This window comes from Bubalus kerabau, chromosome 1 (genome assembly GCF_029407905.1).
Source record: "Bubalus kerabau isolate K-KA32 ecotype Philippines breed swamp buffalo chromosome 1, PCC_UOA_SB_1v2, whole genome shotgun sequence".
Classification (NCBI taxonomy): domain Eukaryota; kingdom Metazoa; phylum Chordata; class Mammalia; order Artiodactyla; family Bovidae; genus Bubalus; species Bubalus kerabau.
In genome coordinates, this window is record NC_073624.1 from 187,190,573 (window position 1) to 187,218,444 (window position 27,872).

A 27,872-nucleotide genomic window follows, 5' to 3' on the forward strand; every position below is an offset into this window, starting at 1 on the left:
CTTCCCCTTCTATTTGCCATGAAGTGATGGGACCGGATGCCATGATCTTAGTGTTTTGAATGTTGAGTTTCAAGCCAGCTTTTTCACTCTCCTCTCTCACCCTCATCAACAGGCTCTTTAGTTTCTCTTCACTTTCTGCCATCAGAGTGGTATCATCTGCCTATCTGATGTTGTTGATATTTCTCCCAGCAATTTTGGTTCCAGCTTGTGATTCATCCAGCCTGACATTTCGTATGATGTACTCTGCATTTAAGTTAAATAGGTGGGGTGACAATATACAGCCTTGTTGTACTCCTTTCCCAATTTTGAACCAGTCAGTTGTTCTGTGTCCTTATAAAGGGACCTGGGCCTGGAGCAGGAAATGGCAACCCACTCCAGTATTCTTTCCCGGAGAATCCCAGGCCCAGAGGAGCCCTGGGGGGAGAGGGGGGCGGGGCGGGCGGCAGCGGGGCCACAGTCCACGTGGTTGCAGAGTTGGACAGGACTGAACACATACCTGGGCGCAAAGGCATCTGGAAGAGCTCCCCCACCCCTTCTGCTCTGTGAGGACACAGGAGGCGTCACCCATGAACCAGACCCCAAATCTGCTGGCACCTTGATGTTGAACTTCAGCCTCCAAGACCCGTGAGAAACCCATGCTGCTGTTAAAAGCCCCTGGGGTCTCTGGTGTTCGGTTAGCAACAGCCTGAACAGGTCGAGCCGGCTCCCAGCACACACTGCGCATGACCGGAAGTCGCCTGCCCTGGGACTACTCAAGAGCGCAGGCCTTACCTCACGGTCCCAGGAGAAGGGCGCTGTGTTGCCAGCCATCTGGGTGATGGTGGTCCAGTTCTGCGGCTGGGCACTGCAGCCTGCCGTGCCGGCCGTCAGGGAGTACGTGTAGGTGAACAGCCCGTTCATCTCCAGCAGGACATACTCGGCCTCCACCACCTCCTGGAACTTGCCTTCGCGCCACCTGGGACAAGGCACGTACAGGCGAGGCTGTGGGAGGCCAGGGGGCCCAGCTATGCCGGGCTGGTGAAACCATCTCGTCTGGGGGCGGACGCCTTCTCCCACCACCACCCCCAAGCTGACGCCTCTGGGACATTCAACCCTGATTCCCAGTGGCAGGTAGGGACAGCGGGCACTGACCGGGTGAGGATAAGGTGGGAGAGCAGGTGTTGATTTAATTCTGGCACCTGCAGGTATTCTAGGGTGATGAATTAGAGTTGTTCTAAATCCTTAATTTTGAGGGAATTCCCTGATGGTCCAGTGGTCAGGGCTCTGAGCTTCCACTGCTGGGGACCCAGGGTTGAGTCCTGGTTGGGGAACTAAGATCCTGCAAGCTGTGCAGCCAAACCCCATGCCCCCGTGCCCCCCAATTCTTATTTTTGAATGCACATTTGTCTCCTGCCAGGCTGGGGCTTACACCCTCCTCTGATGGGAAAGTTGAGTGTTAATTGCCTCAGTCATGTCCGACTTTTTGCGAACCTATGTACTGTAGCCCGCCAGGCTCCTCTATCCATGGAATTCTCCAGGCAAGAATCCTGGAGTGGGTTGCCATGCCCTCCTCCAGGAGATCTTCCGGACCCAGGGATCAAACCCGAGCCTGTGCAGTGAAAGTGCTGGAAGTATGGCGTCTTAACCTCTGGACCACCAAAGAAGTCCCTCTGGAGATGCTTTAATGAACCTAAATGTTTCCACATGTTTGAGGGCCCCACCATCATTCAGTTCAGTTCAGTCGCTCAGTCGTGTCCGACTCTCTGCGACCCCATGAACCGCAGCATGCCAGGCCTTCCTGTCCATCACCAACTTCATCATTCAGTTGTCAACAATTTAGTTCAATGATCCTCAGTGGGGGCAGGTTGGGGGCAGGTTGGGGGCAGGTTGGGGGTGGGATCAGATCAAAGAAGACAGAATTCATGGAAGGGGCCAGAGTGAGTGCACCTAAAAGGTGCCCCCGCAAATTCCTATGTGAAGTCCTAACCCCCCAAAATGTGACTATATTTGGAATTGGAAGCTTTAATGAGGTGATCGAGATGGAGCAAGTCCTAAGGGTAGGCCCTGGTGCCATGGGAAGAGGTTGAGACACCGCAAGACACCTTGATCTTGGACTTCCAGCCTCTAGGACTGTGAGAAAGTCAGTGCCCGTGTGTGCCCCCACTACCACGCCCACAAACCAGTCCAGTCCCTGGTGTGTTTTGTTAAAGCCACCGAGTTAAGACAGGGAAGGGGAAAGGTATCGAAGCTGGGAGCTGTGGAGGAAAAAAGGGTGAGGATGCAGCCTGGGCAGAGGGGTGGGGAGGATGGTGGGGGATTGGGGGGGTCTGGGGGGGTCTCACAGCTCTACCACCGGCTTCCACGGGATGTCATAGTAGGCGAGGAGGGGGCAGCCCAGCTTCTCATAGGGGTAATGCACCTCCAGGTCTTCCTTGGCCTGCTGCCCCTGGAAGTTGGGGTCATAGGCTTCCCTGTGGGAAGGACAGAGACATGGGTGAGCTTCCCCAGGCGCCCAGATGTCCAGCCACCCACCGCCCTGCTTCCTCTCTGCAGATGGGGCCGGCCACAGCCGTGGAGGGGTGTCTGAGCAGGGGACTCACAGCCATTGTCAACATGACCCCTGGGATGCCCCCGTGGGTGGTGGTTGACCTTCTAGGTCCTCTGAGCTCTGCTGTGGCACTTGATTGTGGGCAGATGCATTTCGGGATGTTTCTGTGAGCTTGTTCTCTGGGGCTGAGAAAGCAGTGCTTGCCCTAATGGGTGCAGCCGGAGGGCCTGAGTGGAACAAAGGGCCTCCCCCAGTGAGGAGGAAGTCTGCCTGCAGATGGCCTTGAACTAGAACGGCAACTTGTGCCAGAGCTGCCAGCCCCTCAGCCTCCCCCGAACCTCCATAGTCAGGAGTGAATCTTAAAGTGAATCTCTGGCGGTCACTCTGTGTGTGTCTCTATCTTGCTCTGTGTGTCTATCTCTCTCACACATCCTGTGGCTTCTCGCTCTCTTGCGAGACCTTGATTCATACACTCTCGTGCCCCCAGGAGGTCTGGCTGCAGCCTCATTGGTCAGTAAGCAGAGGAACATCAGTTTGTTAATAGCTTTTGTGTGTGTGGGGGGGGCGGTTTGATTATTATTATTATTATTGACTGTGCTGGGTCTTTGTTGCTGCTTGGGCTCCTCTAGATGCAGCGAGCGGGGGCTACTCTCTAGTTGCGGTGCACGGGCTTCTCACTGCGGTGAGAATTCTCTTATGTGAAGCACAGGCTCTAGCACACGGGCTTCAGGACTTCTGGCACGTGGGCTCAGTAGTTGTGGTTCCTGGACTCCAGAGCACAGGCTCAGCAGCTGTGGTGCATGGGCTTAGTTGCTCCGAGGCATGTGGGATCTTCTGGTATCAGGGATTGAATCTGTGTCTCCTACATTAGCAGGCAGTTTCTTTAACACTGAGCAACAAGGGAAGCCCTGGCAGCACCAGTTTTGACTTCAGCTTTGAGACTTTGGATGGGGGATGGACTCTTGGCTTGTATTGCAGTGGGGAGAGCCAGGTCATATAAGACACACCAGTATCCTCCTATGCCAGGGGGATGGGCGGTGTGCACTAGTGTGGAATCGGCTCTGTGTGCCACCCTGCATAGAGGGTTCACCATGGCCAGCCACCCCCATTCCCCGCCTTGGCTAACTGTCTGACCAACTCCACTAGTTGGGGCGAGCAAGTGGCTGGGCTCCACGAGCTGGTGGCAGGCTGGGGAGGGGTCTGAGGCTGGCTCAGCAGGCGGCAGAGCCTGGGCAGACCTGGGCCAGGGACCCCCACACATCACACTGGTTCCCCCACAGACCCGGCCCCATCCCCTGGCCTGTCTCCTCACCCCCTCGGATTCCTTGCTGGCCAGATATCAATTGGCATGGTATCAGTTTTAAATGATTCTTTTTCCCTTTTCTTTAAATTTTTTTTTTCTTTTCCATTATGATTTAAGAATGATTCTTGGGACTTCCCTGGTGGTCCAGAGATAAAGACTCTGAGCTTCCACTGCAGGGGCACGGATTCGATCCTTGATCGGGGAACTAAGATCCTGCATGCTGCTCCTAATGGCCAAAAATTTAATTAATTAAAAAAAATTAATTGGCCTTTGGCACATGCACACCAAACGGTCACGGGTGTGAGCGCACGCGTGTGACTGTGTGTTGGGGGGCGGGGCTCACCTCTCAATGATGTAGCTGTAGTTGTCCTGAAGGGCCACAGGGTCGAGGACTCCGTGGTAACATGCTGAAAGTTCACTGTGGGCAACAGAAGATGGTGAGATGCCGCCTGACCCCGTGCAAGACCGAGAAATCGTTCCCTTTGACACACGGATCGCCCCCATTGGTTGGATGGGGCTCTCTAAGATGCTCCAGGCTCATCTAGCATCTTCCCTGCCTGGCCTAGGCTCAGCCATTTCGCCAAGGAGCCCTAATTCCTTGGGTTGGAGAACGATGTTACACTTGGAAATCTGGGAGCTGGGTTTCCTGACTTTTGAGATGATGCTTTCCCTTTTTATCTTTGTACCATTACCATCTGCGCATATATCCTTAAGCAATATGGTATCAGCAGGGGGATTGGTTCTAGGATCTGCCACAAATAACAAAATCCCCGGGTGCTCAAGTCCCGTAGTGGGGGCCTCTGTATGTGAGAGTTTTACATCTGCCTGTTCCACAGCTGAAGATTCAGTTAACCTAGAAGGTAAACACAATCCATCCACGGTTGGTTAAATCTGCGGATGAGGGACCCACAGATACAGGGGTCGACTATAGTCTATTTTTGCCAGATTTTTTTTTCTTTTTTCCCTGTTGCGTGCCTTGTGGGATCTTAGTTCCCCAACCAGGGATCGAACCCTTGTTCTCCACAGTGGTGCAGAGTCCTAACCACAGGACCACCAGGGAATCCCCGATTCTGGATTTTTTTTTTTTTTTAAAGAATAGAATCATGCTATGTGTTCTTTTCTGTCTTTTGCTGAGTCTCTTCAGTCGTGTCCGACTCTGTGTGATCCCATAGACAGCAGCCCACCAGGCTCCGCCATCCCTGGGATTCTCCAGGCAAGAACCCTGGAGTGGGTTGCCATTTCCTTCTCCAATGCATGAAAGTGAAAAGTGAAAGGGAAGTCGCGCAGTCGTGTCCGACTCTTCGCCGCCCTATAGGCTGCAGCCCACCAGGCTCCTCCGTCCATGGTTTTCCAGGCGAGAGCACTGGAGTGGGTGCCATCACCTTCTCCAACGCATGAAAGTGAACAGTGAAAGGGAAGTCGCGCAGTCGTGTCCGACTCTTCGCCGCCCCATGGGCTGCAGCCCACCAGGCTCCCCTGTCCATGGTTCTCCAGGCGAGAGCACTGGAGTGGGCGCCGTCGCCTCCTGATTCCATGCCTGTGTGATCCATACAGGTAACCCTGTCTCGTGCCTTTTCACTGCTGTGACATTCTGTTGGATCAGAACTTTTGCACTTGATTTATCCATCCTCCTGTTAATGGCCATTTGAGTTGGCTTGCTTCCAGCTTGGAGCTATTAAGAATAATGCTGCTGAGAACATTCTGGAACCTGGGTCAGTGCAAATGTGCATGAGTGGAATTGCTGGTGGAAAGATATACATTCTAAAGCAGCTGAAAAAACACCACCAGCTATGTCTGGAAGTTCCCGAAGCTGCCAGGGGGTTCCCACCCTCAAGTTCTACTGCTACCGTCCAGGCTTTGTCACTGTGCTGGTGAATAACCCTCTCTAACGTGTATCACTTTCGTTTTCATTTTCTTACTGAGGTGGACAACCTTTCTTGCACTTTTTATGTATTGATCAGCCTTTTCCCCCACCCTTTTTTTGGGAGTGCCTGCTCAAGCCTTTTGCCCATATTTTTCTCTTCGTTTGTCATTTCTTTTTTCTTTTTTTGATTCATAGGAATTCTTTATAAATCCTGGATACAAGTCTTTTGTTCATTACACATGTGGCAAATAATGTTCCGACCCTCTTTAGGGCACAAGGTTTGAAAAGATTGTTTGAAAATGCTGTCCTGCAATATATTCTAAATACATCATTGACTGATTCAATAAAGCGTTTCCATTTTGGGGGAAAAATGTGGTAAAATCATCCCTTGAGTTTATTAGTGCCCTTTTGCAGTGAAGCGCTGAGGCTGGCTCTTGCTAGCCATAAAATCCTCAGGAATTTTGTGGGGCAGTAGAGACATGTTGGTGGCGATCAATGGGCTCAGTGGGAGCGTTTATACTATAAGAATTGCAAAAGCTACCAAACCAGGCGTCCCACCTACCCAGAACTCGCTGTTGCCCATTGACCAGCACACCACCGCCTGAAGGGAAAACTATGGTGATCTGACCAATCTTCAGGGTTCTTTCTTTCTTTCTTTTTAAAATTTCATGCTGGTGATTTTTCTTTTTTAAAATGTAAGCCACTAATTTTAATCATTTATTTATTTTTGGCTGCACTGGATTTTCCTATTCCTAGCTGCGCGTGGACTTTCTCTAGTTGTGGTGAGCAGGGACTACCCTCTAGTTACAATGCATGGGCTTGTCATCACAGTGGCCTCTCTTGTTGCAGAGTGGGGCTGCTAGAACTTGCAGGCTTCAGTAGCTGTGGCTCCCGGGCTCTAGATCACGGGCTCAGTAGCTGAGGTGCACGGGGTTAGTTGCTCCTTGGCATGTGGGATGTTCCTGGATCAGGGATCGAACCTGTGTTTCCTGCACTGGCAGGAGGATTCTTTACCACTTAGCCACCACAGAAGTTCCCTTTTCTTCTTTTTTTTGTGTGGCAATTTCATGCTGGTGATTGTTCTTTTTTTTTAAAATGTAAACCACTAATTTTTTAAGAAAAAACTTTAACCCCAAAGTTGCATATTAATATTACACACAAACTGAGACATATGTGACTTTTAGCACAGTGTGTACGTCCTTACATAAACTCAAATACTTACACAGTTAAAACAATTTCCATTTAACATGTGAACTTTCTGAAATACATAAAAGCATTAATACTTTCCTTGGCTGCATTCCCTGCGGTAACCGGAGGCAAAGTTCCCCCAAATGTTCAGCAGGTTATTAAACACAAAAACTCAGCAATTGTAATCAAAATGAAGAACTCACGGATTAAAAGGGAGAAAGAGAATGAGCAGAGGCTGAAGGAACAGAAAGAACAGCTGAATATCACCCAAGTCCATGGCGGGGAGGGGCAGCCACCTGCAGGAAACTCAAAGTTATTCTGTTAGGATTCCTTATTGAGCTGTTCCTTAAGGAAATGTTAAACATACACAAAAGTAGACAGCGGTGTCACCCACCTTTAGCAACTGTGAAGCAATGGTGACTGTCTCATACCGTCCCCAAGCCCCACTTTCCTCTCCCCACCCCTCACTTCCACCCTCCCAACACACTCACTTCTGAATGACGATCTTCTTCTCCAGGTCGCACCCCACTGAGATGAGTGCTGTCTGCAGGTGGGGAGACACGGGGCAGGGGAGAGGAAGGGGGTGAATGGGGATGCTGAACCAAGTCAGTGAGGACGCCCATAGCCTGGCCCCGGTGAAAGCCCACGAGGGGTCACACTCAACCCAACAGGAACTGGAGACCCTGAGCTTGGATGGAGATGCGGTGACCAGGTGCCTGGGACTCACGGAGTCATTCCCTAAAAACCTGCACCAGGTATGGGGTGCCACGAAGATCCCCCATGTGATAACTCCCAGCTGGTACACCTGCTCTGAGGATGGTGAGTCCTAAGGCACAGCCCTGGAGAAGATGAAGGGGAGGGGCAGCCACCTTGGCATCCGGGACAGGACGGCATCCATTTCCAGATCCTGAGTGTGAGCTCAGCCAGCCCCTTGGGGAAAGCTAGTGAAGGCCTGCTGCCGTTAGTCTGAACACGAAAGACAAAGAATATGAGATGGCAGAAGTTTGGGTCATACCAGTGGCTTGAGGTCCACACATGAAATTTCTTTGTTGGCGATGTCCAGAGTGATGGTAGATATTGTGGGTCTCTTTATGCTACAAGGCAATGGGAGTATGTGTAACTGTAAAAAGCATCACTGACCCATCCATTCATTTTTCTATTCATTCATCTATCCATCTGTCCACCCATTTGTCTATCCACCCACCCACCCACTCACCCATCCATCCATTCATTGTTCCATTCATTCATTCATCTTTTCTCCATTCAGTCCAGAATATTGACCAAGAACCATGGGCTCAGACATGGTGGCACCACCCTCCCTCTAGTTTCTACCTCTTCTTGAGTCAGTTTTTTTAGTTGATATACAATAGCTTATTGAAAAGAACACCTGAGCCCCAAATGTATTATCACCTTGCTGCATATAATGTTTTAACATCATTCTTTTAACAGCTTCTGTATCCAAACTTTCTTTTAAACCCCAAACTCCTGATCCATCCCTCCTTCCCGACCACCCTCCCCCACTCAGCAGCAAGTCTGTCCTCTGTGTCTGTGAGTCTGTTCCTGTTTTGTAGATAGGTTCATCTGTGTCGTATTTCAGACTTCCACAAGTCAGTCACATCATATGCTATTTGTCTTTCTCTAAAGAGTTTTCAATCATTCTTGCTTTACTGCCCTTGGACTAGGGGAGCCTGGATCTTGGTCCTGTTTTCCCCAGCTCCTGCTAAGGGAACCCTACAGAGACCCTGGGGCTACCTGCCACTACCACCCAGGTGGTGACATACCTGGAGGTGAAGTTGGGGTCAGCCCTGCCCCGGTGGTGCTGTTGCTTCAGGGAAATGTTCTGTGGAACCAAGAGAGAAAATGCAAAATGCAGCTACCACTGTGGGGCAGCCCCAGGGTAGTCCTGAAGTGGGGTTCAGGAGGAGGGCAGGACCAGGTGTGGGTGGGTGGTGGGGATGGAGGGGTGTAGGGGAGTTGGGAGGAGGAGCTTGGGAGCCATCCAGCCCATCTCTGGTTCTCATTTCCTTCTAGAAGCTCATGGAAATGGCCCTTCTTCCCAAGCTCCTTCATTCCCTTGCTGCCTCTGTCCTGGGGACCCACAGTGGGGTGTGAATCAGTTTCCCCTCCTATTTAACTATGATGTGACAAGGTCTGGTGCAAAGAGTTTGTTGTGGTCTGGGGTCAAGTCCAGACTTCCTGCTGTGACCCTGGCTGTGGCCTGAAGGTCACCCAGACCCATATTTAAGTCAAGCCCCTCCCTGCGGCCCGTTTTGCCTCCTGATGCCTCCTCCCATCCCTCTTCTGGGGGACTGTCACCTGCCTAGGTGGGGAAGAGGCAGGGGCTTCTTCGTACTCTGCAGCACCTTATCTGAGTGTTTGTAAGGGAGGGATGACGGATGGAGGTCAGACCTTGAGGGACATCATCAGGTGACCCTTGACATCTGCAGGTCAAGGCCGAGCCCCTCAGCCCAAGGGTTTGGTGGGGGTTGGGGGAAGGGTACGCGGGGTGGGTGCGGGACAACGAGTTCACCAGTCTGTGCTTGGTGTTGCCATCGTAGGTGTAGCCGTCCTCACAGATGACCGCTTGCAGCCCCAGGGAGTGGGGGTTGCTGACCGTTACCTGGGGGGTTCGGAAACGGGAAGGGAAACACATGCGCTGTACGGGCGCTGGCAGGAGCAGAAGGGCGCCGCTTGGGGGCGCAACCACCAGTGACCCCAGTGCCCCTTCGGACTGAAGACCCAGCTTGCTCCGCAAATACTACTGCAGGTTCCATCCCCAGATATGCCCCCCTTGTCATACACACCCCCTAACTGTGGCTCTGAGGCCCTCTGTGAGGACAGCCTGGGGCTGAAGTGCCGCAAGACCCAGACTGGTCCCTCGTGCCCGGAGAGGCTCGTCCTGTGCAGGGAGGGGGCTTGAGGGGTACGGGTGAGAGCGCAGGGCAAGATCCGGCAGCCAGGCCGGCTCCTCTCTCGGGCCCTGGTCCCAGCTGACTGGACATCCCCTGGAATCTTACACTGGACCACTCCCCTGTTTTCAGCTTGATTGCTTGCACCCAAGGGTCCAGGTTTGGACACCTGGGTTTCAGGTCCAGGGATGCCCTCTTTTTCTCAGGCATACCCTGAAGGCGGGAAAGCCAACGCTGACTGAGCTGGGAGGAAAAGGCATTTTTGGAAAGGGTCTGGGGCAGCTCCGAAGGGGGTTGGAGGACCAGCATAGAGGTACAGAGAAAGGAGGCAGGGTGGGCAGAGGGACAGCCACGGCCAGACACCTGGATGCTGGTGTCTGGAGGAAGAGAAGTCTCGGGGGGCTTCGTGAGCCAGTGTCTCTCTGGGAGGATGCTAGGGAATTTCCAGAGCCTGGGAACTGTGGGCACGAGACATGAGGCCAAGGATGGAAGATGTTGAGACACTTGTCAAACAGATAAAGTATCCTTACTAGTGGGACAGGTAACGTGCCTGGCCGGGGTATCATTAGGGCCGTCAACTCCAACTGGCTGTTCATGTCAATGGTGTACATTTTGTTTTCAAATTCCCCTTGCAGAAGCTCCACCTAGTTAGAAATAAATTATGTTTAAAAAGAAAAAACAATAATCCATCAATCTTTGGATCAATTAAATCAAGCCTCTGTTCCCCAAAATACAGAGCAAGTGACCAGTGGCAGGTGGGGGGTCCCTAGGGATGGACCCTTTCAGTCTGGTAGGTGCAGCAGCCTGGGCTGTCACTCAAGCCACTCCCCACTAGACCCTGCACCCCTGGAAGACCCTGGAGGTCTCCCTAGTCACAGCCCTTTTTCTCTCCTGAAGTAGCCTGCCCTGCTCCCCGCCTGACTTCTGCAGTAATTGCTTACTTGCGTTTCTTCCTAGAATGATTTTTATGTCTTTATTTATTTTAACTGGAGAATAATTACTTTACAATATTGTGATGGGTTTTGCCATACATCAGTATGTAACGGCATACCGATGCCGATAGGTATACATGTGTATACAGAAGTATACATGTGTCCCCTCCATCCTGAACCTCCTTCCAACCTCCCTCCCCATTTCCTAGAATGATTGCCGAGTGCACATCCCTAGGGCTTCCCTAGGTCCTCAGTGGTAAAGAAGCCACCTGCTAATACAGGAGACATGAGACTCGGGTTCGATCCCAGGTTGGGAAGATCCCGTGGAGTAAGTAGGGAATGGCAACCAGCTCCAGTGTTCTTGCCTGGAGAATCCCATGGCCAGAAGAGCCTGGTGGGCTACAGTTTAGGCGGTCACAAAGAGTCGGACACCACAGCATAGCACAATGCATTCCCAGATGATGTAACTTAGTTTTTCTGTTTGTAAACATTGTCTTTTTCAGTCTCTTCAACCTACAGTTTTCCCTCCCTTCCTTTCTTTTTCGTTTCTTTCCTAGGCATCTTTAAAAAAAGGGGAAAAAATGTATCTAGCAGCGCCAGGTCTTAGTTGTGGCACATGTGATCTTCAATCTAACTTGCTGCACAGGGGATCTTTAGTTGTTGCATGTGGGATCTAGTTCCCTGACCAGGGATTGAACCCAGAGCCCCTGCATTGGGAGGGTGGGGTCTTAGCCACAGGACCACCATGAAAGTCCCTCTATGCCATTGAACCTGTAGATTTCCCATCGTCTGGATTTTCCCTGGTGAGGTTCAACACCTGTTCCTCCATGCTCTGCCTTTTCTGGCAGATTGGCAGCTGGATCCATCAGATTAGGGCAGAATTGAGATGGGAGAGCCAGTGGGTGATCCATCTTCTGTTGGTGGCATGGCTGGCTGTCTCTTCCAACACTGAGCATCAGCGCAGGGCAATATTCTATCATTTTGTTTTCATATATTCACCAGAATAATGTTATGAGGAGACCCTTTCCCTGTGCTATTTGCTGACTCAGGAGAAGGTGTGGAGGAGAAGTGGAGAAATTGCATCTTGTCTTTTTTTAACCTGGTTTTTGAGATCGTGTGTAGGCTGCCTGGTGTCCTAGGAAGAGAACCAACAAGTTGCTTCTGGTTCCAGACCTGGGGTTAAGGGATGACACAGTTAACTGAAATGTTCTTTCCTGGCAACAGGACTCATCGCTGCCCATGTGCATCCTGGTCTCCTGGTGAGGGTGGTGGTGGTGAGGGTGGAGGTTCCTCCAGCACTGAGTGGCTGTCTCACCATCCAGACTCTGTTCTTTAAAAGTGAATCAATGACTTCCCTGGTGGTCCAGTGGTAAAGAATCCACCTGCCAACTGCAGGGAACATGTGTTCTATCCCTGGTTCAGGAAGATCCCACCTCCTGAGGGAGCAACTAAGACTGTGTGGCACAATTACCGAAGCCCGTGCTGCACAGCCCGTGCTCAACAAGACAGGCAACCGCAGTGAGGAGAGCGCAACTGGAGAGTAGCCCCAGGAGCACCATCATAAAAGGATATTTTGGACAAAATGTGCTTGATTGGGCTTCCCTGGTGGCTTCAGTGGTAAAGAATCTACCTGCCAATGCAGGAAACATGGGTGTGATCCCTGATCCAGGAAGATCCCACCTGCTGCTGAGCAACTAAGCCCGTGTACCACAATTATTGAGCCTGTGCTCTAAAGCCCGGAAGCTGCAACTGCTGAGCCCACGTGCTACAGCTACTGAAGCCTGAGTACCCTAGAGCCTGTGCTCTGCAACTGGAGTGACATCCCCGCTCGCCGTAACTAGAGAAAAGCCCAAGCAGTTAGGAAGACCCAGCACAGCCAAAAACAAATTTTTTTAAATGGCACTTTTTTTTTCTCATTCCACTGATTGCTGTGGGTCCAAAGGCCCTTTGGAAATGGACGGTCTAATATCTTTCTGGAAACTGACCTTCTCCCTACCCCAAGTCACGACCACATACTTTGCAGACGCCAGCTTGGAGTTGGGGATCCATGAGAAGGGCTTGGATATTCAGGCGGCACTTCTGGAAATCGAAAGCTGGAAAGAGCACGTCAGGAAGCGGGGTCAGTATTTCCAGCATCCCCACGTCAGTGAACATCAGGACCGCCTCTTGGGACCAGATGTTTTGGTCTGCAAACTAAGCGAAGAGTGACTTCTGAGATCAGCTCATTCTCATTCTTTTTTGAGGATTTAACTTTCCTTATGATTCATATTTACAGAAGGCAGGCCAAAAACAAAACTCTAAGAAACCCCATGGTCTCTGCCACAGTCCATGGGGTCACAAAGAGTCAGTCACAACTGAGCGACTGAACAAGAAACCAAAAAGGCCAAGCAAAGTCTTAGATACCCTTTGTTGAGACACCTACTTTTCAGGTGTCAAATTAATTAAAATTCATGTTATATTATCATTATTGCTATTAAATGACTAACTGCTATTTTAATAACTAGAGCAATTTCTTTATAAAAAGGATCAGATTAAAAAAAAAAAAGGATCAGATGTTTGAGAACAAGACTGTTAGTCCTTAACAACTGAGTAACATGGGGATTTTACCCACTTTGATCAGAGAACTCGACTGGATTCCCAGGCTGCCATAATATAAATTATTCTCTTCAGTCAAAACTGCCAGTTCATTCTCATCTAGGGAAAGCCAACAAGACAGAATAAAAATTGAAACAGGGGTTGTTTCCATGGACAGAAGTATAAACATATTAAATATTAAAGTTTAAAAAGTTACCCCAAGTCCCATCATATGGACCAGGGGTCAGCAAGTTTCTTCTGTAAAGGACCAGGTGGTAAGAATGCTCTACTTTGCTGGTCATGTGATGTCTGTTACAAGCATTTGGCCCCGGGAAAGCAGCTTATGGACACTTTGTAAATGGATAGGCAGGACTATGTGCCAATAAAACTTTATTTAAAACCCATGGTGGGTCATGGGCCACGGTATGCTGAGCCCTGACATAGGTACCACTGTTAGCATTTTAGTAAACATGCTTTTCAGTAGCTTTATATACTTGGGGATCATATTCTGGGAGCCTTTAAGCTGCTTTGTATTTTTTTTCTTTTTTTTAATAGCACAAGTTGAGTATTTTTTACTCTATGTACTTATTCTTAATTGAAGTAGCGTGGAAATGTATGTTTATTTCCTTCCGTACACATGAGTGTAGTTGATCCTTTGGCATTCTGTTACTTAGATGAATCATAACTTTATGTAACCAATGCTCCACTGATGAGCACAGGTTGTTTCTGATCTTTGGCAGATACAGAGTTCAGAGGAACACAAGATATTCTGAAAAGGCTTTTGTTGTTGTTGTTGCACTGTGTGACATGCAGGATCTTAGCTCCCCAGCCAAGGATCAAACCCATGCCCACCCTGCGTTGGGAGCACAGTCTTAACCACTGAACAACAAGGAAAGTCCCATTAAAAGTTTTCATGAGAAAGGGTAGCAAGATCCAATGTGTATTTTTATTCGGTTTAAAAAAGACAAGGGTGTTTCCTGCTTGTCCAGTGGTTAAGAATTCACCTGCCAACGCAGCGGACATGGGTTCAATCCCTGGCCTGGAAGATCCCACATGCCGTGGAGCACCTAAGCCCGTGCACCACAACTACTGAGCCCACACATCCAGAGCCCTCGCTCCACAAGAGAAGCCGCTGCCGTGAGAAGCCTGAGCCCCACGACTACAGAGTAGCCCCAGTTGCCACAACTAGAGAAAAGCCTGCACGGCAAAGAGGACCCAGCAGAGGCACAAATAAATAAATAAATATTTTAAGAAAAGGGAAATTTGGACACAGACACCACACAGGAGACGGTAGGAGACAGAGGGGGAAAATGGCCGCCTGCAAGCCAAGAACAGAGGCCTCCCAAGAACCCGGCCCTGCCAACACACTGATCGCGAACTAAGAACCTGCAGCCCCGGGGAACAGTACCTGTCTGCTGTTCTGATTCACCCAGTTTTGGACTTCCCTGATGGTACAGCGGTTAAGACTCTGCGCTCCCACTGCAGGGAGCTCGGGTTCAATCCTTGGTTTCGGAACTAAGATCCCACAGGCCCTGAGAAGTGGCCAAAATAATCATAGTAATTCACCCACTTTGTGGAGGTTTGTTAGAGCAGCCCCAGCAAACGACATCCAACTGACATTCCATTTCATTGCGAAAGGGCACAGACGTTTCTGCCCCGAGTTGTTCTAGAACATGTAACAATCATGTTCTGTTTGTTTTGGCCAGGTGGGATCTGGCGGTGGGGGTGGGGCGGTGTGTCAAGAGTGAATAAGTCAGGTCTGAAGCGCTTCTAGAAAGCTACCCGGGGGTCAGGCACATACTGGCAGCAACGCTGTGGATGGTGATGTTGGCTTTGACAATGGAATTATACAAGATGCGTTGTCCTTCTCGCACCTGGACAGATTCGACCAGCTGACCTAGGAGACAACGGGGTAAATCCAGAGAGACCTGTGTACTTGATGGCAAGAGGGTCCCCTGCCACCCACACAGCCCCTTGATTCTTGACTCAAAGGAAAATGCAGCCACGAGATGCAATACTGTAAAATATCTCATGGAAGACATTAGGTTTACGAATACGTGACCTCCCCACCCCACCTAAATCTCGATGTGAGAACTCTTAGGGATGGACTGGATACCAGATGAACTTTAGGATGCCTCTTACTGTACAGGAAACATGTAATCAGGCAGAACTTTCTTTCTGGAGTGGGTGCCCCCTGCATGGCCAGGCCAGCCCTAAGCCCTTTTCTTGCATGGGAAGGAAACAGCCATATTCAGGTGGCCTAACTGGTACTTGGAAGCATGCTGTGATTGAAGGTGCTCTGGCAGCCACAGTTGTGCCCAGAGGTCCCTGACAGCACCTTCTTCTAGGGGGCTGCCTTTTGCTTCTCTCCTGGGACTCATGTGTCATAGGCTTCAAAACAAGATCTCAGTTCTTGGATGTGGCCCCTCTGCCCTTGGGGTCTGGTGACTTTCAGAACCTGCCTACAGGCCCTAAATGTCCCAGGTGGCGTAAAGTGGGGGTCAGGGGTTGCAATGAAGATGGCAAGGTAAGAATCAGCTTGTCATGGTCCACTAAAGTCAAGGGAGAGGGAAAAACAGCCACTTGCACTGGCCATGCCCCAACGCTGGGCCTTGCTCACCTGAGTTTCGGGAAACCAGCAGGTTCTTCTCAGACCAAAAGATAAGGATGCCTTTCTGGCCCGGGGCGATGAGGATGTCAAGGGCCCTGTCATAGTCAAAGGGCAGCCCAAAGCTGCGGTTCAAGGGATGGTCAGAGTAGCTGAACATGGCCTGAAAGAAAAATACTCAATCTTGAGCGAGAAAAGAAATCACCAAGGATACTCCCCTGGTGATCCAGTGGTTAACACCCTCCGCCCACAGGTTGTATCCAGAGCCTGATTCCTCAGCCACCATTACATTCTTAGGATTTCCAGACTCGGGGAGTGTCTGTTATTCACGACGGGACCCTGGCAGTGTGTGCAGGTGCTTGAGGGGACTCTGGATGGGGGGGTGGCCCCACCGTGTGATTAGAGGGAGGGCCCTTAAGCTACCAGGCGGCAGCCCAGCCTCTGGGAGCTTCCTGATCCCTGGGCCTCCCCCAGATTTCAGAGCCGCACACTTTGTTCAGGAATTTTGCAGCAGGGGTACCAACTGTACTTTAATCTTTGCCGGACTTAATAGTTTTTCTTCAACTGCACTTTGCATGAACTGATTCCTCTTCTTAGTCTTATCCTAAATGATACCTGTGAGGTCATGGTTTCCATGTCCCGATTTTCTGAACCCACGTGAAAATAACAATTAAAAAAGGGGTGACACGAGGCATGTAAATGGCCTCGGGTGCCACCAGTGACACATGCACCATATCTTATATTCCTACTGAAGTATTGCTGAGTGCATGGCTGAATGAGATAATGAAGGTGGGTGGTGGTGTGTGGGTGGGTAGAAGGGTAGATGGATGAGTAAGTAGATGGATGGATGGATGAGTGGATGGATGAATGGGAGAGTGGATGGATGAATGGGAGAGTGGATGGATGGATGGATAAGCAGGTTAATGGATGGACGGAGGGACAGATAAGTGTTTTGGTGGGTGAGTAGGTGGGGAGGTAGGTGGATGGATAAATAGATAAATGGAAGGATGAATGGAGATGGATGAATGGATGGAAGAGTAGGTGGGTAGATAGGTAGATGGGTAGGGGGATGGATTAATAGGTAAATGGGAGAATGGGTAGAAAGGTGGATGGATGTGTAGATGGGTGGATGACTGGGTGGATGGATACATGGATGGACAGGTGAATCAAAAGCTAGATGGATTTCAGATATGATAATCTAAGTGCATGGGTTTTGACAAAAACCTGTTTTGGGGTAAAGGTCACCAAAGTGGTTCTTCCCAGTCCAAATGGTACTTACCATCTGTTCGTCAACAAGAAGCAGCCCAACCTGTGACAGGGAGTGAAAGGAGAAGATCCCCCCAAAGGTCCCGACTAGCTCTGCCTGTGAGACAAACAGAATACTGCATGTAAATAAGATCATCAGTGTGCTTCCTATATAACTTAACTCTAGATTAGCTAGTAAGCTAAAAGGAAGGAAAGTCTTTTTTATTATGATTTTTTAAATTATGATCTGTTTCCTCTCTGTAGCATTGAGAAAGTCAATTCCTAGGCAGATTGATAAGAAGTCCAGGGTCCTCAAGGAGGAGAAAGGGGTCTGGAATTCTCAAGGAGGAGAAAAGGACAAACTTTTTGTCCGTCTACATTCCTTCAGTCCACCACCAGTGAAGCTGCTCAGTTGTGCCCGACTCTTTGCGATCCCATGGACTGTAGCCTACCAGGCTCCTCCATCCATGGAATTTTCCAGGCAAGAGTACTGGAGTAGGTTGCCATTTCCTTCTCCAGGGGATCTTCCGGACCCAGGGATCAAACCCAGGTTTCCCGCATTGCAGGCAGATTGCTAGTCTGAGCTAGTCTTAGTCAATTACACAATTCAGTTTAAACTCTGTTTTAAACACAATTCAGTTTAAACAGTAATGTATCTGGCTGGAGGACAGTTTCTCCTTCCTGAAAACCTTCTGACTAATCCTGATATCTTAGAATGTATATCATGGGAGTGGGTCTGGTAAAGTGAAGTCACTCAGTCATGTCCGACTCTTTGCGACCCCATGGACTGTAGCCTACCAGGCTCCTCCCTCCATGGGATTCTCCAGGTAAGAGTACTGGAGTGGGTTGCCATTTCCTTCTCCAGGGGATCTTGCTCCCACATTCCAGGCAGACACTTTAACCTCTGAGCCACCAGGGAAGCCCTGTGGGTCTGGTAGGATCTTTCTATTGTTAAATTCTAATCTTGTTATCCTAAAATGTAAATTGTGGGAGTGGGTCTGGTAAAATTTTCACAAACTTGAGACATTCTTTTGATTCATTGTAATAACTAATTAAAAGGTATATAACTCCATTGCTAACAGTAGCAAGGGGGTACTCTTTCTGCCCCCTTCTGATGTCTGTGTCAGAAGCTTTCTCTATCCCTTTTATACTTTAATAAAACTCTATTACACAAAAGCTCTGAGCAATCAAGCTTCGTCTCTGGCTCCGGATTGAATTCTTCTCTCCTGGAGGCCAAGAATCCCGGCGTCTTTCGTGGCTCAGCAACAACCTTTCAGCATCTAGGGCAGAACTTTGAATGAAGACAGCGTGGTGTGGGGTGCTCGAGGAAGTGGTGTGACCCAGACTCTGAGATGCCTGCCTAAATCCCTCACTCCTGCCTCGGTTCCTCATTCCTGATGTTTGGCTGGGCAGCAAAGTGCCCACTGGCAGGCATGTTGGAGCATGAGGCCAAGGACCCCAACCTATGGTCAGTGGGACAAGTTGCCATGGCAACCCACCTGGCTCCCCCACCCCTCCCTGGACATCTTTCAGGTAAGAGAGAAAGACTTCCATCTTATTTAAGCCTCTGTTACTTGGTTGTGTTTGGGTGTGTGTGTGGGGCAGGCGGGACGGTATTTCTATTATATACAGTGTTATGGACCAAATGGTGTCCTCCTCCAGTTCATAGGTTAAAACCCCAACCCCCGTCTTAGTCTGTCCAGGCTGCTACAACAAAATATCAGAGACTGGGTGGCTTATAACAACAGAAAGGCTGTTGTTTGAAGTCCAAGATCAAGGGACCAGCATGGTCAAGTGAGGGCCTTTTCCTCGGTTGCAGACTTCTTGGTGTGTCCTCATATGGAGGAACGGGGTGAGCTGGCTCTCTGGGGCCTCTTTTTAAAATTTTTATATTTTGGCTGCTCTGGGTCTTCCTTCCAGCACACAGGCTTTCTCTAGTTGCAGAGCACTGGCTGTAGAGCTCAAAGGCTCAGTAGTTGCAGCATACAGGCTTAGTTGCCCCATGAAATGTGGGATCTTAGTTCCCCAGCCAAGGACTGAACCTGCGTTCCCTGCACTGGAAGGTGGATCCTTAACCACTGGACCACAGGAAGCCCTTCTGGAGTCTCTTTCATAAGGGCACTAATTCCATCCGTGAGGGCTCCACTCTCACGACCTAAGCACCTCCCAAAGGCTTCTAATACAGATCACATCAGGCATTAGGATTCAACCTATGAACTGGGGTGAGGGGAGTGGGGGGACACAAACATTCAAAGAACCTCCAAAATGATAGTATTTGGAGGTAGGGTCTTTGGGTAGTGATTAAATCTAGATGAGGTCAGAGTGGGATTAGCACCCTGATAAGAAAAGACACCATGAAATTAAAAGATGCTTGCTCCTTGGAAGGAAAGCTACGACAAACCTAGACAGCATACTAAAAAGCAGAGACATCACTTTGCTGACAAAGGTCCATATAGTCAAAGCTATGGTTTTTCCAGTAGTCATGTATAGATGTGAGAGTTGGACAGTAAAGAAGGCTGAGCACCGATGAATTGATGCTTTCGAACTGTGGTGCTGGAGAAGACTCCTGGGAGTCCCTAGGACTGCAAGGAACCCATGCCTTCTGCGTTGCCAGGTGGATTCTTTACCACTGAGCCACCAGGGAAGCCCCTGTTTGTTCGCTTTCTTACCACACTGAACATACACGTCTTTCCTGGGCGTACTTCTGAAATCTGTATCCTCGGGAGTTTGAGAAATAGATGTTGGCCTGAGATACCTGATCTCCACGCAAATAAGCAAAAACCGAGTTACTTATATCCTGGAAGAACACACACATAAAACAGTTACTTTAAAAGGAGATAAAAGGTGGAATGGGGTGGCAGCTGGGGAGATGTTCTTTAAGTAGGTAGATAAGTTCTGGAGGTCTTAATGCACAGTATAGTGATCACAGACAATACTAGATTAGAAACTTCAAAATTGCTAAGAAACCAGGTCTTGGTTATTCCCACCATAAAAAGAAATGATAATTTTATGACATGATGTGGTGGTAATCATACCACAATATGTAAGTGTAGCAAATCAACACATTGTATACCTTAAATTTACACAGGGTGGTATGTCAATTGCATCAATTTAAAAAGGGGGTGGGTGGAGAGAAAAAATAGGGGGAAAAAAAGGGACTTCCTGGGAAGTCCAGTGGTTAAGACACCGCTCTTCCATTGCAGGGGGTGAGGGTTTGCTCCCTGGTTGGGGAACTAAGATCCTGCGAGCGAGAAAAATAAAAAGATGAGCGAGAAAAATAAAAAGTTTTTTTTTTTAATTAAAAGGGAGTGGGGAGACAGATGCCAATGATCACATTCCTGTGCATTTCTCCCAGAGAAATGGAAACTTGGTGTCCACACCAAAAAGCTACATGAAGGTTTCTAGTGATTTTATTTATAAAAGCCAAAAAGTGGAAACAACCCAATTCTGGTACGTCCAGGCCATGGAAAATTACTCAGCAATGGAAAGGAACAGACTAGTAACATATATGTAACAAATTGGATGAGTCTTCTGAGAATTTTGCTGAGAAAAGCTAGTCTCCAAAGGTTTCATATTGTATGACCTCATTTATAGAACATTCTTGAAATGATACAATTAGAGAGATGGAGAACATTAGTGTTTGCCAGGCGCTAGGGCAGGGTAGGGAGGTATGGAGAGCTTTGGGGCCATGGAATGGTTCAACATTTTATTTTATTATTACTGTTGCTGTTTTTACTTTTCGGCTGTGCCCTGCAGCTTTTGGCACTTTAGTTTCCCAGCCAGGGGTTGAACCTGTGCCCCCTGCAGTGGAAGCACACAGCCTTGACCCCTGGACCACCAGGAAGTCCCCAGTTCAGTATTTTGATGGCAGTAGCAGTTCTCTGACTTGACACAGTTGTACCCTGATTATCAATTTCCTGTTTGTATCACTGTAGTTGGTCATATAAGATGTAACCACTCAGGGAAACTAGCTGAGGGATACATGGGACTCTGTATAATTTCTTCAACTTCCTGTACACCTATAATTATTTCAAAATAACACATTAAAAAAAAAAGAAGATGAATATATTCAGTGTGTCAGCCAGATGAGCCCCTCCCATCTCTCAGGTCCTCTTCTGAACCCAGTGAGATAACACAGCCTGAGTCCACCACACTCCCAGCCCTCAAGCCTTACACTGTCCTTATTTCCATTCCTATTTATCTCTGCTCACAGCAGAGTAGAAAATGAGATAACGACATATGGTGCTCACCATGCAGAATGAATTTCCACCGTAGCAACAGTTGTCCCCAGATACATGTGACACATGGTGTTGTATGCCTGAAAGTAAAAGGGAACTGAGATGGTCTTTGAGTTCCCTGAAGGTTCCGAGAGAGAAGGTTAGAGCTGGGCTTCCCACCTTCCCCACTGACATCTGTGGCCAGACTTCTCAGTTAGGGGGCTCTTGGACACTGCGGCAGGTTTCACAGCATCCTGCTTCTGTTGTTGTTGTCCAGTTGCTAAGTTGTGTCCAAATCTATCTGACCCCATGGACTGCAGCACACTGGGCTCCTTGGTCTTCCACTGGAGTTTGCTGGAGTTTCCTCCAAGTCATGTCCATTGAGTCAGTGATGCTATCTAACCATCTCATCCTCTGCTGCCCCGTTCTCCTTTTGCCTTCAATCTTTCCCAGCATCAGGGTCTTTTCCAATGAGTCAGCTCTTCGCATGAGGTGGCCAAAGTACTGGAGCTTCAGCTGCCTGCTTCTGCTGCGGCTGCTGCTACGTCGCTTTAGTCGTGTCCAACTCTGTGCAACCCCATAGATGGCAGCCCACCAGGCTTCCTGTCCCTGGGATTCTCCAGGCAAGAACACTGGAGTGGGTTGCCATTTCCTTCTCCAATGCATGAAAGTGAAAAGTGAAAGTGAAGTCATTCAGTCGTGTCCGACTCTAGCGACCCCATGGACTGTAGCCCACCAGGCTCCTCCGTCCATGGGATTTTCCAGGCAAGAGTACTGGAGTGGGGTGCCATTGCCTTCTCCACTTCTACTGACTTATTTAGCTTACTAAATCATTATATAGTGCCTTATTTGACTAGTGTCACTCTCCTCTAGTCTTTTTTTAAGATTTTTTTTTTGATGTGGATCATTTTTTAAAGTCCTGATTGAATTTGTTACAATATTCTTCTGTTTTATGTTTTTTGGCCATGCAGCATGTGGGATCTTAGCTTCCCAACCAGGCATCAAATCCCCATCCCCTCCATTGGAAATTGAAGTCTTCACCACTGGACCACCAGGGAAGTTTATTTCCTCCAGTCTAGACAACTAAAAATGTCTCCTGACATGGCCAAGTGTCATCTGGGGGTGAGGGGTAAACTGTCCCCCAAAATAGCAGGAAGGGCGCCTTTCTCTGAGCAAGGCATTCTTTGTTTCTGAAGGAGAAGCTTCAGCTCCAAAGGAAACACACATGTGGCCAAAAGCGTATGAAAAGATGCTCAGCATCACCAGTCCTTAGGGAAATGCAAAGCAAAACCACAGTGAGACCCCCACCTCACTCCCATTAGGACAGCTACCATGACAGAATCGGAAGACGTGTCCGTGACAAATGCGAACAACTTGGAACCCTTGCGCACTGCTGGTGGGAATGCCAAATGGTGTGGCCAGTGTGGAGGGTCCTCAAAAACGGGAAAATATGAGCCAGCAATTCCACTTCCAGGTACATACCTTCCCCCAAATTAAAAGCAGTATATACATGTTCAAACCAGCATTATTCACAATAACTAAAACATGGAAGCAGCTTGAGTGTTTGTTGACAGATAAATGGATTTTTTAAAAAACGGGCCTAAGGACTTCCCTGGTGGTCCAGTGGCTAAGACTCTGAACTCCCAGTGCAGGGGCCCAGGTTCGATCTCACATGTGGCAACTAAGACCTGGTGCAGCCAAATAAATAAATTTTTTAAAAAAAAGAGTAGGCCAGCTGATGTCTTGGAGGGAGATGAGTGTTTGTGCTGAATGTGACCCTTTGATGAGATGAGCCTAAGCCTGGCCCCCAGGCCGCCTGGCTTCACTTGGGTTATACATTCTCTGTGGGCCATTCATGCTGTGTTTGCATGGCACCTCAGCCACCGGGCTTGAAACCTTCCAGCCGTCAATCACTAACCATCATCAATCAGTCACTTCCTGGAGGGACAGCCTGGAACACAGTGATGAGATACGTAAGCCAGAGACCAGGGCAAGGCTCTTCTCCCGGGCTTCTCTTTCCCTCCAGCGGGGAGGGGGGTGCTGTGATTGACTCTCCAGCCAGAAGCTTAGCAAGCTCCCCCGCAGGCGCTGTGGTGACAGACTGCAGGGCTCCATCTTGTTGGAGGGAGCGGGGACCACAATCTTTCACCACCAGGAATACAAGTGGAGCAGAAGGATAACAGATTGCAAGATGGTGGTATACCACCCCAGTGGTTCTCCAAGGGAATTTCAACCCCCAGGGGACACTGGGTGCTGTCTGGGGACGTGCTTCTTGTCAGGACTCAGCTGGAGGGGGGTCCTGGCATCCAGTGGCTGGGAGCATAACTGCTGCCCCCACCCATAGCACCCAGAGAGTGCTGCACCCCAGTGTCAGCAGGGCTGAGGCTGAGAAACCAAGTACCGCCCCGTCTCTCACCAATGGGGGCCCCTGTCCTTGTTTCCCGCGAGGGACGGGCCATCCCTGTCTGTGCTTCTCTTCTCTAGAAAGTACCATCTCCCTTTTCTTCACTGGACCCCGTCTCCTTGCCTCCTCCACCAGGGTTCTCGCTTTCTCTGTCCTTAAAGCCTGGGCTTCTCCAGTGTTTCCTGTCCTGAAGGTGACATCTGTGGGACTGCATATGCGCCCCACTCAGGCATCTCAGACCCATCATCTGCCTTCCCCGGTCCTCCCTGATTTCCTCGCCATCACAACTCCCACTGAATCCTCTTACTGTTCCAGTCAGTGATAGCACATTTCTGTGGCTTGTCACCACAATCCCCAATGGAAACAGTCCCCAACCTGTGGGATGGGGGCTTAGACCAGCTCTCACTGAATTACAAAGGATCACATAGGGAATTCCCTGGCGGTCCAGTGGTTAGCACTGGCCACTTTCACTGCCTGGGGCTCAGTTCAATCCCTGCTCTGGGAACTAAGACCCCTCAAGCTGTGGAGCATGGCCAAAAAAAAAGAGGACAGCGTAATGTCCAGGGACCGATGTCCAAGTAGAAGCATTGTCTGTAACTTCCGAAACTTTTCTTTGATTTTGGCCAAACGCAAACAAGGTTTTTAAAAAATACAAAATATAGGGACTACCCTGGTGGTCCACAGTTAAGAATCTGCCTTCCAATGCAGAGGACGTGGGTTTGATCCTGGATTGGGGGACTAGATTCCACTTGCTGCAGAGCAACTAAGCCTGTGCACCGTAACTACAGAGAAGCCTGTGCACTGCCACAAAGATCCCAAGTTTGGCCACTGAGAGCCAATGCAGCTAAATAAATATTAAAAAAATTACAAAATACGCATACCTGTAGATGCAGTCCAGAAGTTGGCTTCATAATCATAAACATAGACTTTTTGATTCACTACTAACAGCAATACCGAACCAGCAAAATGTGCTGACGTCACTTCTGGTGTGCCAACCTAAGAACAGGATATACACCACGATATCAGTACGTGCAGCTTTTCAAACATCAATTTCAGAAAGGAGTACTTCTAAACAGGCATCCCAGGAACGTTTTGGTCAGCGAGCATTGTTTGGGGTCCTAGATACTGGGAACTATGCGTCCTGGGGGTCAGCTGAAAGGAGAACTGGGAGGTTGGCATTAGTGTTGGGTGTCCCTGGGAATACCCAAATCACTCCATCTCTTCCCATATCAAAACCTCTGAGGGGACTTCCCTGCTGTCCAGCGGTGAAGAATCTGCCTTCCAATGCAGCAGACCCAGGTTTGATCCCTCGTTGGGGAAGCTAAGATCCCACATGCCATGGGGCAACTAAGCCTGTGGGCCACAACTAGAGAACCTGCTTGCTGCAACTAGAGAGAAGCCCATGTGCTGCAATGAAAGATCCCACCTGCTGCAAGTAGGACTCGACATATTGTTCTATGTCTGTATTTCCATTGCTGCCTTGTAAATAGGTTCATCAGTACTATCTTTCTAAATTCCATAAGCATGCATTAATATACAATATTTGTCTTTCTCTTTCTGACTTACTTCACTTTGTATAATGGGGGTCTAGGGTTGTCTACCTCATTAGGACTGACTTGAATGTGTTCCTTTTTTTTTATAGCTGAGTATTATTCTGTTGTATATATGTACCACAATGGCAGTTCCTTTAAAAACTAGGAATAGAACTACCATATGACCCAACAATCCCACTAGTGGGCATATACCCTCAGGAAAGCATAACTGAAAGAGTCGCATGCACCCCAATGTTCGTTGCAACACTTTTTACAATAACTAGGACATGGAAGCATCCTAGATGTCCATTAACAGATGAATGCTTACAGGAAATTATGGTACATAAATAAATATTTTTTAAAGGACTTTTTCTGAGGATAAAGCCTAATGCATCAATAATGAATGATGAACATAACTGATCAATGTGTCACTTATCAGAAAAACTGGGACTTCCCATGTAGGTCAGCTCGTAAAGAATCTGCCTGCAATGCAGGAGACCCTGGTTCAATTTCTGGGTCAGGAAGATCTGCTGGAGAAGGGATAGGCTACCCACTCCAGTAATCTTGGGCTTCCCTGGTGGCTCAGCTGGTAGAGACATGGGTTCAATCCCTGGGTTGGGAAGATCCCCTGGAGAAGGGAACAGCTACCCACTCCAGTATTCTGGCCTGGAGAATTCTGTGGACTGTACAGTCCATGGGGTCACAAAGAGTTGGACACAACTGAGCGACTTTCACTTAGCTATCAGAAAAACTGGTATTAATATTTTAACAGATGATAGAACCCTCTGGAGTATAAGTGCCAACCATCAGATTTCTCAAGATAGTTACTGAGAGGGTACAGGTGTTTCTGTTTTGGTTGACAGTAATTTGGGGAGGTCCTAAAATCAGTGCATGTCATGTATCACAAAACCAATTATAAAGAGCTCTTGGAAGACATCTGATTCTTTTTTAAGGGAAAAAGAATATCTGTTTTGGTAGTAAGGGCAGAATAGAATCAACACTCCTTCCAGATTAGAAATTACCCTCAGTGCCTTTAAGTCCCCAAACTAACAAACACTGAGCAGTATGCACACGGTGTTTCCCAGCTATATCTAGCCCTGTGCGCCTGTTCAGTCACTTCAGTTGTGCTGGACTCTTGGCAACCCCATGGACTGAAACCCGCCAGGCTCCTCTTGTCCATGGGATTTCCCAGGCAAGAATACTAGAGTGGGGTGCCATTTTCTCCTTCAGGGGATCTTTTCCACCCAGGGATCAAACCTGTGTCTCCTGCATTAGCAGGCAGATTCTTTACCATCGTGTTACCAGGGATGCCCCTATATCTAACCCTAAGTATTACTATTTCAAGCATCTCCCAGATGGTTCAACAACATAACTACCTGCATTGATGTAGGGATGGAAAACGGAATGAGACTACTCTCAAAGGTGTCCTTTGTGAGAAAAATTTGTCTTCTGAAACAAACAGTAAAAGGTTTCAATTAGGAAAAATTCACCCACGCAAAGAAAAAAAGACAATGTCAGGCATTTTAAAAAATGTTCCATTCAAATAAAATTCCTTTCTTAACAAGGAACCAGAGATTTATTTATCTATCTGTCTACCTATCATTTTCCATCATTGTCTATTTAGCTATTGCTCATCTGTTTATTTTTGCATTAGTAAACCTCTATAGCATGGCTATTTGACTTCTAGAAATAACATTAGTTGAAAAGTGTGACTGCATCAAAAATAAAATTATATAAAATGTACATTAAGTCCCAGCTTGTTTTGCTGAGGGTGAACTTCAGGTTTGTCCTTTATTTCAAGCTCATCCCACTAAAGTAAAGGCTTTCATATCAGGAATGTGACAGAAAAAAAGAAATAGTATGTTCCCTTAGGCAGGTAACTTTTAAGAGGCCAAAGGCCATCCATGAACATGGTATATTGTTGCCTTATCCAGATCTCTTTCTCTTGCCCCCCTCTGGAAGAATTTTATGGTTTTAAACAGAGAGGAGTTACTGAGTTCATTCCTATGTATTTTAGAGTTTCTGTTTCTACTGTGAATGGCACTCTTCATAGCTGCCTTATATCAAGCTTCTGTGACAAGCTGTACTGTAATTATTTATCTTTTCACCTCTTTCTCTCCAGTTGGACCCCAACTGTGGACTCCCTATAGGCTAGCATCTAGCAACAGAGAACTGAGCTGTCTTTTTTCCTAATGTTTGTGTAATTAAAGAACAAGGGTGAATGTAATGGTTTGATAAAAAGGGAACGATATCTTACCCTAGATATAGGGCTAGGTTTTTCTTACAAGGATGCTTAATCAAGTGAGTTTTCCCAGATGAAAAATACAGGCGGTCCTAGAAAGAGAATCACAAAATTTTAATCCCTATTGATCCTAATAAACACCTGATGAAAACAGTTCCCTAGTGGGCAACATGGAACTTGTAAAGGTAGAATCTGAGTTGTGCATGTGGACCACATCTATGTCATTTTCTTGATTTGATATTATCATCTGATTTTGTTAGAGGTCACCAATGGGAGAAGCTGGGTGAAAGGGACCTGGGATGTCTCGGCACTTTTTGTACCTTGCTA

General features: G+C 48.4%; 1 protein-coding gene across 1 annotated transcript in view; it reads right to left on the bottom strand.

Moving 5' to 3' along the window:
• Positions 1-27,872, bottom strand: part of CATSPERD (cation channel sperm associated auxiliary subunit delta) — a 38,346-nt gene that overhangs the window by 5,835 nt on the left and 4,639 nt on the right. Inside the window, exons 3-21 of the mRNA XM_055546695.1 lie at positions 27,561-27,637; positions 26,680-26,752; positions 24,653-24,767; positions 21,401-21,468; positions 19,834-19,947; positions 17,185-17,268; positions 15,918-16,068; positions 15,099-15,194; positions 13,335-13,417; positions 12,740-12,916; positions 10,322-10,435; positions 9,413-9,502; positions 8,664-8,722; positions 7,898-7,976; positions 7,374-7,426; positions 7,086-7,178; positions 4,174-4,248; positions 2,322-2,450; positions 772-955 (exon numbers count right to left, since the gene is read on the bottom strand). Of these exons, the coding sequence (XP_055402670.1) occupies positions 772-955; positions 2,322-2,450; positions 4,174-4,248; positions 7,086-7,178; positions 7,374-7,426; positions 7,898-7,976; positions 8,664-8,722; positions 9,413-9,502; positions 10,322-10,435; positions 12,740-12,916; positions 13,335-13,417; positions 15,099-15,194; positions 15,918-16,068; positions 17,185-17,268; positions 19,834-19,947; positions 21,401-21,468; positions 24,653-24,767; positions 26,680-26,752; positions 27,561-27,637 (1,914 nt within the window). The remainder of the gene's footprint in view (positions 1-771; positions 956-2,321; positions 2,451-4,173; positions 4,249-7,085; positions 7,179-7,373; positions 7,427-7,897; positions 7,977-8,663; positions 8,723-9,412; positions 9,503-10,321; positions 10,436-12,739; positions 12,917-13,334; positions 13,418-15,098; positions 15,195-15,917; positions 16,069-17,184; positions 17,269-19,833; positions 19,948-21,400; positions 21,469-24,652; positions 24,768-26,679; positions 26,753-27,560; positions 27,638-27,872) is intronic.